The following is a 15,286-nucleotide window of genomic DNA, read 5'->3' as shown; positions in this document are numbered from 1 at the left end:
ACGATATACGACATTTTGAAATGCCACATCGAGATGTGCAAAGGAACACATGACATATTGTCAACTACAATGTTAAATGTCGACAGAAAACCTTGACAGGACTTTTTGTTAAGGGAAATTCAGGACATTTTATATGCTTTCTTGTTCACAAATCATTTCTCTTTTCATTGACATACTGACAGATATATCAAAATGCATCGAGCAGGTGAAATTATTTAAAGCAATTGCTAATTATTTTCATTTGACAAATGTTTGATAGTATCTTAAATACATTAAGAAATGTGCAAAAGGTATTATTTTATCTTTGGTTCAGTACTTTCTAAATTCAATTATCACGCATGTCTCCGACATGTCCGAGGACAACCTGAATAAGCACCAGGGATTTAAGATTGCATTAACTCGGGAGACGTGTTTACAAGTTTTAAAAAATCAACACATCAGTTTTATGTAATTATACGAGGTACATATATGAGATCTGGTGGAATAATCAAGTTGACTGACTGCTTTAGTTCAGTCGCCTCTTGGCACAAGTAGATTATTATAAATAATTCAACATAGACATCTTGCTTTGTACTGCTGAAATGTTTGGCTAAAACTTTATATAGGCTGAGGTAATCATGCGCCTGTATTTTAGGACCATCTGCACATTTAGAATCCCTGTCCTAATTCATATCTCAGCTTCTGCAAATTTAGCCCTTATATATATTTTTCACGATTATAATCACGACCTTATCTAGCTAGAGAAAGCTTTTGTTCAGGATTCAGGGTTGCGGAAATGGAACGCATCTGTACATATCAGAGATGTATCGTTCGAGTCCGGACTCGGACTCGAGTCCGGACTCGAGTCCACTTTTTGTTGGACTCGGACTTGGCTCGGACTCGGACATAAAAAGACTCGGCTCGGCTCGGACTCGGACACAAAAGGACTCGGACTCGAAGGCGAGTCCGGTCCGAGTCCAGTCCAATGTCCAAATCTATGTAAAATGTGAAATGATTATCTAAAAATGTAAAAATAGATCTCAAATTTGTTGACTTTACTTATTTGGCCATTTTCCAAATTAATTGGGGCTGTCAAATCTGTGACCTGTTATTATTCCTACATCTCCACCAAATTATTTAGATTTATCTGTCACTTAGCAGAATCATATTTTTGTTATCATTTAAAATAAAATAATTGATAATTAATCAAATGCATAATTTTATTAAATATTTGGACTATATAAAAATTTCTACAATGTAAGACTTCTTTCATGGAACTTTCCAATCCATTAAGCTCTTGAAAGAGAAACATGCAAACTGGACCATATATCTCAGCTCCCACTCAGTAGGGCTATAGTTTGCATGTGCTCAGTAAGTGAGTACACATGACATTTGTGTGGGCCAATTTTGAAAATATGTTTAGAATTATAAAGGTGAATTTCTGTTAGTATTATTATTATTATAATGATGATGATATTAATTTTCTATAATGTATTTGAATATATTGCAATTCATTTACATGTAATACTGCACACAGCGTATATGTATGCCAGGCAAACCTATCTGCTAGTCAGCCAAATTCGCCTAGAACACAATACATATTTACATAGAATTTTAAAAGAACAGGTAGGTCAAGGAAACCTACATAAGTACTAGTATGTTGTCTATACTTCACTTGATCCAATATTTGATTTTTTTATGGCGATGAGATACTCGCACATAGAATTTTAGAGGGATTTTGACCCGGATTTTGATAGCAGTCCACATAGAAAAGCTGCTATCATCATGAGACTAAGATCTAGAAACACCACCGAAATCCCAGACAAACTAGTACCTAGACCAGTGACTTTGACTCACGTAGTGAAGCCAACACTGCTTAGCAACGACTTGAACAAGGACGCATACCCGGACGCAAGCAAGCAGATAATGTTCGCGTCTACAGAACATGTTGCATTTGACGCGGGCGATAAGGGCGCAGTAACCACGCAACCGAGAGCGTCAGAATGTACGCGATTATCTCCGCGTCTAGTAACCCAGTCAAACTGATTTTCAGTTTTGACTTTCTTTACTCAAGGGCTTTAATTTGATATATAAAATGATGCAGTTTGATGGCAAATTTGAATTCACCTGGCATACCTACAGCCTTGTCCCTAGGTGCAATTAAGTTAACTGTGAGTTTACATGTAGTGTGCTACACACACACACAAAATACAATACCCCCACATGCCTGCTGTCTGATACAGGTACTAGGTGATCTGATACATGTAGTTTTTACCTTCAGGAGTAACCTGTTCATGGAGTGGACATGGCTTTTGAAGAAAGTGTGTACGGTTGGTTGGTTGGTTGGTTGAGTCAACAGTGTTGGGTGGGGTTTGGTAGAGTGGTGCGTGGTGTGATGCAGTGAGTGACCTTCTCATCACATTTCTACAATTTTATCATCAAAATGCCATAAAATTATGCGCAAACTTTAAAATTGACCTTTTTCAGCAAATTTGTATTGTAAATTTTTCAAATAAGAAATAAAATATAAAATTTTGCTCCATTTTTACAAATAATGACCCATTTTTTCAAAATGTTGTACCAAATGACCCCTTCTTTCAAAATTTTATACCCAATTACCCCTTTTTCATTTTGTTATACCCAAACTAAGCAATGCCAAACGGTAGATACCTGTCACATCAAAGTTGAATGAACCCCCCCCCCCCCACCACCACCACCACCGGGCATGGACTCTCACCCCGAGTCCGGACTCAGGTCTTATTTTTGTTGGACTCGGACTTGGCTCGGACTCGGCACCCCTGGACTTGGACTCGAGTCCGGACTCTGACACAAAAGGACTCGGACTTGGCTCGGACTCGGATACAAATGGACTCGGCTCGGCTCGGACTCGGACAAGCTGGACTCGGGTACAAGTCTGGTACATATATCTACCAAATACATAAGTAGACCCAATTGAAGTGACCACCATGAAATACCATGTATAATGAAAGACTAGTTTGCGTCTGACGTCATCTGTCAATCAAACGCGAGCTCGTGATGATATGAATTGATGAAGGCGGCGGTAAAGCCGGGCGCCTTATTGTTAATTTTGCACCTTCAAATATACAAACCATCTCAAAAGTTAGGTTTTAATAGTAGGAAACTTTCATTCGCGAAGGCACCATGTCAACAATGCCTAGAAAAGTTGCTTTTTGCCTTGGAAAAGTACGTAATTTTTCGCCATTTTCTACTATTCCTTTTCTCCGATCGGCACCAGATCAATCGACCTTCCTTTTACGCGCTATTAACCAATCAAGGATCGTAGGGAATTTGATTGACAGTGACGTCAGACGCAAACTAGTCTTTTTATCTCTGTCTTTCATTATAGTCTCTTCAGATACTAAATGTCAAAAATATTATTTTCTTTTTCAAATTTGTCATAAAATTTGTATTATATCGCGAATTTCAAAAAATCACACTTTATTGATATCAGAAGGATATTCCTCGTATTCAGAATGCAACTCAGAATGTGTCTGATGTGCTCTCAGTACTGAGCAAACATCGCTATCCGAGCCCCGAAGATGTAATGGTGATATGGATACTATCCCAGCAAACACAAAAACGTTTTAAAAACGTTTTAAATAAGTTATATTTTGGCTTTTGGTTTAGGTAAAACGTTTTAATAACATTAAAATGTCGGGTTATATAAAGGTCATGATAACGTTTTAAAACGTTTTGTGTGAAAACACACTACAGCAATATTTTTAAATGTTTTCAAAAAATGTTATTGTAAACTATTTTTGCAAACATATTTGCCAAATATTGTGTCAATACTAAAATAACATTATGTTAAAATATATGAACCCAGCAAAATTAATACAGAAATGTTCTTAAAATGTTTTTTTCAAAACATTTTAATAACATTTAAATGTCGGGTTATATAAAGGTCATGAAAACATTTTCCTCAAAATATTTTTTCAACCCCAAAATAACATTCTGTTTAGAATGTTTTGTATCAAGTTTTCAAGAATGTTTTTGGAATGTTTTAAAAGGTTTTTATACCCTTTATATAATAATAATAATAATAATAATAATAATGACGATTTAATATAGCGCCGGTATCCGCCTTTCGACGCTCAATGGCGCTTGACACAACAAGTTCAAAAGATCTGAGAAATATATATCAACATGGTGACACAGTTCATTTGAAAAGAGTCAAATACTAAAAGAGTCACTCTTTGAATGCCTCATTGTATAGATGGGTCTTAAGTCCAGATTTGAAAGTTGCGATATTGTCACATGTTCTTAGGGCTACAGGCAGTGTGTTCCATAGTTTAGGTGCACCAACTTCGAAGGATCTATCTCCCCAAAGGGTTCTTGTACGAAGCTCCAGCAGGCGTCCACTGTCCGTTGATCTCAACCCAGCTTTATCCGGAGTGAAAGCATCAACTAGATTATAACCCGACATTTAAACGTTTTCTGTAAATCATTTTTGTTTCCTGAGCAGTAGATTATCAAAAAATGTTTTTTAAGGTTATGAAAACGTTTTAAACTCTTAATATACCCTTTATATAACCCGACATTTAAACGTTTTCTGACAACCTTTTATAACCTTTTGCGAATCATGTCGAAAGCATTTTGTGTTTGCTGGGATTACCAGCTCCCTCTCTACTTTAGTAGAACCGTCTAAGTAAAATTCAGTACAAGAAAGTTTCGTTTATATCGTCACATAATGTGTAACAGTCACGTTTGACAACTAACTGAGCGTCATAAAACCAGTAACCATTTTAACAGGGACGATATCCATTGTTCCAATTACTATGTAAAATATACATCTTGAATATAGATGCGAATATACGTGGTTTGGGGAAAGTACGACACATTTGTGCATGATGTATGTATTCTGGCTTCACAACTAAGCGTCATAAAATATCCCGCAGTAACAATACAACATGGACAATCTCCATTATCCAATTACTGAGTCGATTAAAAGAGGTCTCTCTAAAAAAGACGCGAAGAAATCCACAGTTTGTGACATCCAATGAATATACGAGATGTGAATAAATACGTGGTTTAAGGCGGGCTCACACTATGACGGCAGATAACCAACGAAAGGTGACGAACGTGAAAATCCAAAATGTTGGCGACAAAGCGACGGCAAAAAGAGGAAAATCAAGATTCGCTGACGAGTGGGAACGATCTTCAGCGACAACACGACGGCCTCTTGACAGGGACGAAAGGCCTTATTTTTTTTCAATACTAGCTTCATTTTGGAGTAAAAATAAAATTGGATGGGGAGTGGCAGAAAGTTGAGAAATAATGTAGGTACTTATATGTCTAAATTAACGTGCCGTATAAATCAAGATACCGATAATTTACCCAGTGTTACCAAACCCACGATTTTGTCTTTTGTCTTTTAAAGGTCTATACCTCGAGTTTTGAGTGACTAGTTGAACTTTTTATATGGCTATGCGATAGGCCTAGAGCAACTTGTTAGTGGTTTGGGCGATTGTCTGAGTTTTTCTGAGCATCTTTCCCGCGAATTCGGGAAATAATAATTCATGGGGTACCTTATAAATAAAATGATAAAAAAGGCTTCAGACAGTCTCGATGTATTCAGATATCACCTGAGGGGCACTTCAATATGGAATGGATATATTATGTGTATAATGAAAGACAGAGATAAAAAGAATTTATCGCGTCTGACGTCATCTGTTAATCAAACTCGAGCACGGTTTGTTTACAAGTGTCGTGATGATGACTTGCTGCACGCGGCGGTATAACCGGGCGTCCTATTGTTAATTTTGCACCTTGAAACATACAAACCATCTCATAAGTTAGGTCTTTATAGTAGGAAACTTTCTTTCGCGAGGGCACCCTGTCAACAATGCCTAAAAAAGTTGTTTTTTGCCTTGCACGTAATTTTTCGCCATTTTATGCTATTCCTTTTCTCCGATCGGCACCAGATAAATCGGCCTTCCTTTTACGCGCTATTAACCTGTGTAAACCAATCAAGGATCGTAATTGACAGTGACATCAGTCACTATAAATTCTTTTTATCTCTGTCTTTCATTATAGTGCTGACACTTTCACAGTAAGGAGCATTTGTGAGAGCAAAATGTAAAAAATGTGGGGTCGTTGGGTGAAAACATGACCTTTTTTAAAATGTAATCTTTAGATGAGAGCCGAAACCCGGGGCCAAAACAGTGCCACAGAAACCTCGAACATTGAATTTCTAATTCTCAACTGGCTCTACCATTTTCGAGTTATGGTCAATAATATATAAAAACTTCTTGGTTTGGGCATGTCCACATCCCAAGAAAAATCATATACATGCGACACCCCTGGATCGCCTTATAGGTTTCATACCATTCCGTCTTGTGTGTCTACTTTATTTGTTTCAATATGTGAGTGCAAACACCGCTATGTCATGTTCCCCTCCGATTCGCCTTAAAAACAATACTATGACATAAACTTACCACTCCCTGTAAGGCTTGTATTGATATTGCTACGACCACCTCAACTGCTCCACCAGTTGTTGAATTGATAGGCCTTTGGCGTTTATTATAACTGTTATTTTCCAATAGTGTAGTTATTAGTTTTCCTTCTATACTGCCAATGTGTTCAACGTCACTGGGCTGATCTATGTATTCTCCTGCATAACCTGTTGAGAAAACAAAATAATAATAATATCATGTTAACGGCGTCGTTCTTATCATAAAAAAGGAACAAGGGAGTAAGTAAGTTGTAAGTAGTAACTTGAAATGGTTAAATTCAGATAAAAAGGATAATATTTCTAAGACAAATTACTCGCAAATGCATATACTGCAAATTATAAAAACATATTTTTCTTTAATAAACAACAAATCATTCTAGAATCTATTAAAGAAGTCTATGAGCTCGTAGCTTTAACCCTAGAACAACGAAGGGGGTATACCAACCTCTTAAGATTCTTTATCCGTCATAAAAGCACGCACGCGTTCATGCCCAAACGACCAAAGCTAGTCGAAGATTCACCCTTTGTGCTCATTGTAGTGATAAAATTTTTACTCCAACACCTTACCCGGGGTAGTACCGACCAACAAAAAAGACGACCATAGAGGGGGGGGGGGGGAGGGGGCGGCTCCAATGATTTTCATTTCGCTCTTGTGACATTATTCCAAGAGCTACTGACTTTTTACTTGTCGATAGGTTAAAATAACAATTTCCTTTAATATCTAGGAGAAAATTTGGTGAAAAACTTTTTGCCGAAAATCAATATTACCTATATTTTTGTACATAGCGACATTATGTGGGGAATGTTTGACTTATTTTTGGTATCACTGGATAAAGGAGATCCATAGCTATACATTAGTACCAAATATAACGGTATAATGACGTTTATAATTGAAAATTAGAGGGGCTTGCAACCCCCCTTTCGTAGTCCGTATTAAAAAATAGGGCTCAGTAGTTCTAGGGCTAAATAATAAATAAGTAATGCTTTTGGACATATTTGTTAGTTTTTGTACTATCCAAGGCACATATGCATACAAAATGGGCGACCATGTTTTCCACATCCACATTGCAGTTACTGTCCATTTCATACACAATACACAGTGCTCTCACCGTTGACGTGTGACCTCTACAAATAGTGTATGTTACATGAGGTATAGGGCATTGCCTAGTTAACGTCAATGTGTAAAAACTAACCGGCCAATATTTTTTGTACTCTCTGAAATTCTGGAAAATATAGTTTTGTAACATGTACTAAATTTTTAGCTAATTTAGATGTTTGGAAATATTCGTAATTTTGTGTTTTAGTATAGAAGGGCATGGCCTGAAAATTCCCTTTGTAAATCGAAAAAACTTTTGGTGACTATCACTCATTGTGTGGACCGCTCTCTTCCGAAGGGCATTTATGATTAAAACCAAACCAATTGAAGGATATTTGTTGTACTTGCTGTCAATCAAGAATAACATCTTTCTTTCTTTTCTTTATCGATTGATTTTGTTGGAGTAATTTCCTGTTAACCAAGTTTAAGTACTGCAATGGTCGAATCATGTTTGCTGTGCAGCAAAACTGCACTATGCCTAATGCTGAATTCGTCGCCGACATTCATAGTAAATAATTAATAGTGCAAATGAACGTGAACAGCCGTAACCCTAGTTTGCGTACTTAGGAAGGTGTTCAAGTTTAAATTGTTCATCAGATATGTGAGGCGTTGAATCATTATCATCTATATTGATTACGTTTATATGACTACATTGATACATGACAACTAAGGTGAATAAGGTGAATAACATTTTGGTGAGGTGTTTCACGCACACTTCGAGACGTATCCTTACACCGTTATTGATGCACAGAGGCGAATCTTTACAAACTCACGGGGAGTGAACATGAGGGGGAAATCTGAAAATATACATACAAATTTTGCCCCTCAATTAAATATTCCTCGATTTATTACTTTGACTGGGGGCATCGCAAGGTTGCGTCTCATAAGAAAGGGGGTGGAGTAGGGCGAGAAGGAACGGAAGGGGAGTGGACGTGAGAGTGGAAAGTGAGGGTAGAGGAGAGGAGACATGGGATAAAAAGAGAGGAGAATAACGGGAATAGATTAGTGGTGAGAAAGGAGGGGAGGAAAGGGACAAGATAGATGGAGTGGGAGAGGAACAAGGGGAAAGGAGGGAGAGTAGAGAGAGAAGTTGAAAAGGCTATAAAACGCAAACCCATGAAGGGACGCTAGCCCCAATAAAACAGGCCAAATATGCGTGAACTTAATCTTTAGCCTAAATATAGAAAGCCTTGACGCACAGGATAGATATTTATTATAACTTATGTGGCATGCCTTTACCCAAACCAGATGAGATTTTAAATATTTTGATCTTCTAACTGTTGTTTAATTTGTAAGACATGTGGACTAGACCCATTTTGTTTTAAATTTAGTATGTTCTTCACGTTTTCCATACTACCGGGTGTCCCAAAAGTAACTTAACATTGTGAATTTGCCATAACATACGTTGGGTTGATAGTGTTGTTACAAAAATTGCACAGTATGTAGATAATTCTTTTAGAAATGTTATGATACCAAACATGCCTATGTGGTCATGACCCTTTGACATGAAATTAACGGATGTCTACCGTACCGTAAAACCCACTTTTATAAACGCAAAATAAGTATCGTCATTTGCGACGTGATAACACGATATAACGTGTTATCGTTTTAAAATCTGTTTTGTTTAATTTTGCTGTGTTTGTCTGATTGTTTGTTTGTTTGTTTGTTTGTTTGTTTTCAATGCATAATCTTCATTTTCTGTTTTATCTGGATTTTATATGGAAACTGCTTAAGATCTTTTCTGAGGATTCGATGAACAGTTGTGCGCGGTACGTTGTTCTCCATTGAAAGTCGACGTACTGATCGCCTTGGACTTTTCGCCATCGCTCTTCGTATGACATCGATGTTTGCAGCCGATCTTCCTGTTCTTCCACGTCCTGTCCGAGGTAGATCATGAACAAATCCAGTTAATAGGAATTTCTGCACTAGTTGCTGGATTGTATTTCGGTTGGTTGCATAATTTACATTAAAATGTTCCTTAAACTTTGCTTGAGTGAGTTTGTCCGACTTTGTCTCGGCAAAGAGCCATACGATCTGAAACCGTTGATTTATATATAGGAAATTCATCTTCACTTCAACTGTTTTTAAGTAAAGTTTAATATTGTCAATATATCCTAATTATAATCTAAAACAGCAGTCACGTTTATGCTAAGGCATGTAATCCATGAATGTTCATACCTAAATGTAGCGTGTGCAGTGAGTGAACCAACTCTATTGTTCAGGGAAGCACATCATTCATGTGCTTGAACAAAGAACATATGAGCTTGCTTTTGTGGGTTTGATACACACATAATTATGTACAGTCGCACAGTAAGGTCAATGGGTCATCAATAATGCTGTTTTTGGTATCAGAATAATTCTAAAAGATCAATCTATGTGAATATGTTCTCCATTTTGGTATGAAGTAGGAAATATTTGAGATATGGCAAATTCACAATGTTAAGTTACTTTTGGGACACGCTGTACATTTATTTATTCTAATATCGATTAACACGTCGCTGTTGTGCGGCACTTCGCAAAATCTCAAATATTGTATATAATACCATGATACGCAGACAGCGTCAATACCGCAAAGGTACAGTTATGGATTAGCCATAATCGTAAGCCACAAGAATGCTGGTCGAAAAAAAAGATACTTAGAAAGCTTTTTAAGGCGAAAAGAATACTAAACTATAAGAATTTTAGTTTTTAAATCCGAGGTTATCTGCCCTATTTCCGGATTATGTGTCTATTGTTCGTTGTATTCTTTCATTGTTTTTATTTTTAATGTAATGTTTGAAACCTTAACCTTATCAATGTAAAGGCGATGTTATGATGTCATACAGTGTTAATCTATCTACCTATTTATCTATATATCTATATATCTGTCGTGCGCTTATAAGAGGTGAAATCTAGACGAGATAACAGGTGCAAAGATGACATTTTGATGATGCAAATATATCAAAGATGACACGATTTACTTAGTCACACAACACCTGAGCCCTTAAAGATCTATCAATAAATAACTGAAATGTTTTGTTTCGAAATATTAATCTACCCCCAGGGATGATAAGTTGTTTTCTTAAATTGTCTATTGCCACTTAACAAGGAATTATATATCTTTTAAAAATTAAACGAATAAAAGAGTATAAATGTATTAGAGACGCTGGGTAAAGTTTTATCAACTCATTCCAATATCATTCACCGATGTTATTCCCGTTGCTACCGTATAAAGTAGTAATTGTGAGACATTATAATCCAACCCGATATGACCTTGTTTAACATGTTATATGCATAGTTGTTTTTATCATGTTAGTGAGTGTCCTAGGATATTGCCTTATTTGTTCATTCGTAATTCACAGACCGTAATTGTAATCTCTTTGCATTTTTGAGCTTTTCATAGGCGTAGATAGGGGATACATGCGCGTATTTTGGGGGCTTTGGGGGCGCCAGCCCCGGTGGGGTTAAAAGGAAGGGGTGGCAAAATCAGTTATTAAAGGGAAAAACAGTTATTTAGAGAGGAAGAGCAGAAAAAAGGGCGAAAAATTCTCAATAATATCCTTCCAATCATCTCCCCATGTCGACGCATGTATGTGGGTTTATGACCAAATTAACTTCACATTGGTCCATTTTAGCCCCAAAAGTGCCCATTTTTGCGCTCTTCACGCGAATCTATTCCTCTTTTGCACATATTTCATCTTTTCAGCTTCATCAATATGGCAAACTTTTACACGCGCTTCGCGCACATGTGTACCATAAATTTATTTTATCGCCAACAGGTGCTGGATTCAATATACTTTTTAATTTATGGAACAAACTCAGCACCCCCCCATGTCAATCAGAAATCTACGCCACTGGATCTTTTCGTATAGCACATTCTGTCAGTCATGAAACCGTTCACACATTTGGATAACGGATAGCAGGGCATGTTTTTAAGTGATTAACATAGCCCGTTGATAATTTACAACCTTTCTAATATTGGTAAGTAGATTGTGAATGGCTTTCCCCTGTACTAAATGTTGTTTTAAAAGCCAACTACTGCTACGTAATTGTTTTTCCGACACTTACATCAAAACGTAGATAACATTACACAACCAAAGACTTTTTAAACTCGAGTGACCCAAACAGAATCACGCGCAAACGTTGTTGTTTTGAAAAGGGGAAATTTGCAACGACATGTAAAAAACAAATCCGCCAACGCGAATTTACAGGACACACTCACATTCATAGAAAGCCTCACAAGCCTTATAATGTTAATTGTCAACAACTTGTGGCGAGCTTTTTACCCAAACCAAACGAGATTTTCAATAATTTGATCTTCTAGATAGGTAATCCACAAGCTTAATTTCGTAAGGCATGAGCAAATGTAGAAATGTAGTCTTAAATTGAACGTGTCCTTCACGTTTCATATTTTATTTACTTCTAATATCAATTATTATCTGTTGACACCTCTGTCACTTTCGAAGAGATATTAGAGTGATTTGATGAGACATGTGCCCTGTTCATTATTCTTAGCATATCAAATTAAGGCTGCATTGATTGTAGATTTATTTGATCCATATCATTCAAACACACAAACATCATCTGACAGTAAATGAAATTTGCCCAGCGTAACGTCACAAAGGGTCAACTTAGCTGGAACGTATAATAACTTTTAGGGCATTGTCACATCGCTATAGTTCGGACTATATAGTCCTCTAGAGATCGAAGTTAATGCTGCTGTGCGGCATTTTGCGAACTCTCAAATATCATATACATGTAAAAAAAATCCGCCAACGCGCATTTACAGGACACACTCACATTCATATCCATAGAAAGCCTCATAAGCCTTGTGGTCAGCTTTTTACCCAAACCAAATGAGATTTTCAATAATTTGATCTATAGGTAATCCACAAGCTTAATTTCCTAAGGCATGATGAAATGTAGTCTTAATTTGAACATGTCCTTCACGTGGACTATTTTATTTATAGGCCTATACTTCTATCGAATATTATCTGTTCCACACACCTCTGTCACTTTCGAAGAGATGTTAGAGTGATTTGATGAGTCATGTGCTTTGTTCAATTTATAGCAAATCAAGGCTGTATTGATTGTAGATTTATTTGATCCATAGCATTCACACACACACACCCCAACCTCCTCTGACAGTGAATGAAATTTGTCCAGCGCAACATGACAAAGTGTCATCTTAGCTGGAACGTATAATAACACATCGCCTTAACTTTAAGGGCATTGTCACATCACTGTAGTTCGGACTATATATATATAGTCCTTTAGACAGCGAAGTTAATTATGCTGTGCGGCATTTTACAAACTCTCAAATATCGTACAGTACTGAAGTTGTATTTTTCATAGTTCGTATTTTTAATGTAATGTTTGAAACAATTTGTTATCAATGCAACGATGATGTTATGATGTTATACAGTTTTAATCTATCTATATCATGATATATCTATCATACGCTCTTAAGAGAAATCTAGACGTGATAACAGGTGCACAAATGACATTTTGATGCAAATATATCAAAGTTGACACGATTTACTTAGTCACACAACACCTGAATCCTTTTAGATTTATCAATAACTGAATTGTTTTGTTTTGCGATATTAATCTGGCCCCAGGGATGATAAATTATTTTCTTAAATTGTCTGTTGCTACTTTATTAGGCATTATATCTTTTAAATATTAAACAAACACAATAACATGGAAATGTATTCGAGACGATGGGTTAAGTTTTATCAACTCATTCCAATATCATTCTTCATCATATCGTTGCTATTCCAGTTGCTACCGTATAAAGTTGAAATTGTGACACATTTTAATTCAACCCGGCATGACCTTTTTGTTTTATCTAATTCATAATTTTGTTTGATCACCCAATGAGTGTCCTAGATATTGCCTTATTTGTTCCTTTTTAATTCACATAATTTTACTCTCTCTGCATTTTGAGCCTCTCACTTTTATTTGAGAACCATCATAATTTACTTATAGACGAATTAATTTTCACGCATTCCTACAGCTCAATGGCAGTCATTACTGGGTCCCCCTTAGGTCTATTCCACCTAAAATGTGAAATGATGAGGCCTTGGCGGGGATATTAAACTGCATTCCATCACCCGTGTTACACGTAGACAAAAGAATGATGAAAGTTTACCACACAATACAATTCAACATCGATTTTTAAGCGGATTTTAATCCACCCAATTGGGCAGTAACAACACCAGTGTGGTGCAGACGGGATATAGTAATGGCCGACTGAATTCTGACTATCACTTGGCTTGTTGTTTTCGTCTATACTTCTGATATCAAATAATATCTGTTCCTGCTTTGATGAGTGATTTGATGAGACAGGTGCCCTGTTCAATTCCTAGCCAATCAATGCTGTATTGATTGTGGATTTATTTGCTCCATTGCATTCATACACACAAACCTCCTCTGACAGTGAATGAAATTTCTCCAGTGTGACGTCACGAATTGTCACCTTAGCTTTTCATAGCAATGTAAATTTAGTTTAAACTAGATATTCCTCTAGACAGCGAAGTTAATGCTGCTGTGCGGCATTTCGCAAACGCTCAAAAATATTGTATACAATACGCAAATAGCATCACTACCTAAAAGGTACAGTTCTTTTTTAGTTGATGGACTGGTTAGCTAAGCCACAAGAAAAACATGTTAAAATACGGTATTTAGAAAACAATTCAAAGCGAAAAGAATACTAAACTATAAGAATCGGGTTTTTTTTCCAGGTTATATTCCCTATTTCCGAATTATGTGTGTAATATAAGTTACATTGCTACGTTGCGTATTTTTTCATTGTTTTTATTTTTGATATAATGTTTGAAACCTTTTGTTATCTATGTAACGGTGATGTTATGATACAGGTTTAACCTATTTATTTAACCCGTTTATAAGAAGCGAAACCTAGACGTGATAACAGGTGCAAATATGACATTTTGATAATGCAAATATATCAAAGATGACACGATGTACTTAGTCACACAACACCTGTATCCTTTTAGATTAGTAAATAACTGAAATGTTTTGTTTCATAGTATTAATAATAATATAATAATATATAATCTACCCCCAGGGATGATTAGTTATTTTCTAAAATTGTCTATTGCCACTTTATAAGGCATTATAAATCTAGAAATTAAACATATAGTATAGAAATGTATTAGAGACGCTGTATACAGTTTTATCAACTAATTCCAATATCATGATATTCTCGTTGCATCGCTTCTACCGTATAAAATGGAATTGTGAGACATTTTAATTCAAGCCGACATGTCCTTGTTATTTTATTTAAATGCATAATTTGTTTCTTAGCATGTTAATGCTTTCCCCGGATTATTACTTTGTTTTTTTCCTCCTTAATTCACATAATTGTATTGTCCTTGTTAATCAACGAGCCTTTCGTATCACACGAAATCGTTCACAAACATTTGATAAAGCAATGCCTATTTTGGGTCAAAACCACTAAAAACGAGCAACTCGGCGAAAATCCTGTCGCAACCATTCAACTTAATATATTGTACCAATGTAGATCGTAATATAAGGAAATGATCTTGGAATATCTTTAACACATAACAGGCTATAATATCTGAAAATTTGATCATTCAAATCGTATTATTTTGGAAGTAGCGATGTTTCGAAGTTGGAAATCATGAACTTCACATATTTGTGTAATGTGCTTAAAAGGAACACAATTAATATGCCTTGAAATAGTATTAAAATATAATTTATAGTGTATTCCT

The 15,286-nt window shown here is 36.1% G+C and overlaps 1 protein-coding gene across 3 annotated transcripts in view; it reads right to left on the bottom strand.

Moving 5' to 3' along the window:
* Positions 1 to 15,286, bottom strand: part of LOC140137858 (neuronal acetylcholine receptor subunit beta-2-like) — a 174,034-nt gene that overhangs the window by 90,282 nt on the left and 68,466 nt on the right. For all 3 annotated transcript variants that reach the window (XM_072159658.1, XM_072159661.1, XM_072159659.1), the window contains exon 2: positions 6,438 to 6,622. In XM_072159658.1, coding sequence (XP_072015759.1) covers positions 6,438 to 6,622 — 185 coding nt within the window. The remainder of the gene's footprint in view (positions 1 to 6,437; positions 6,623 to 15,286) is intronic.

This window comes from Amphiura filiformis, chromosome 17 (genome assembly GCF_039555335.1).
Source record: "Amphiura filiformis chromosome 17, Afil_fr2py, whole genome shotgun sequence".
Taxonomy (NCBI): Eukaryota; Metazoa; Echinodermata; class Ophiuroidea; order Amphilepidida; family Amphiuridae; genus Amphiura; species Amphiura filiformis.
The sequence above is the reverse complement of the archived record's forward strand: the minus strand, read 5'-3'. Positions and strand labels throughout refer to the sequence as shown.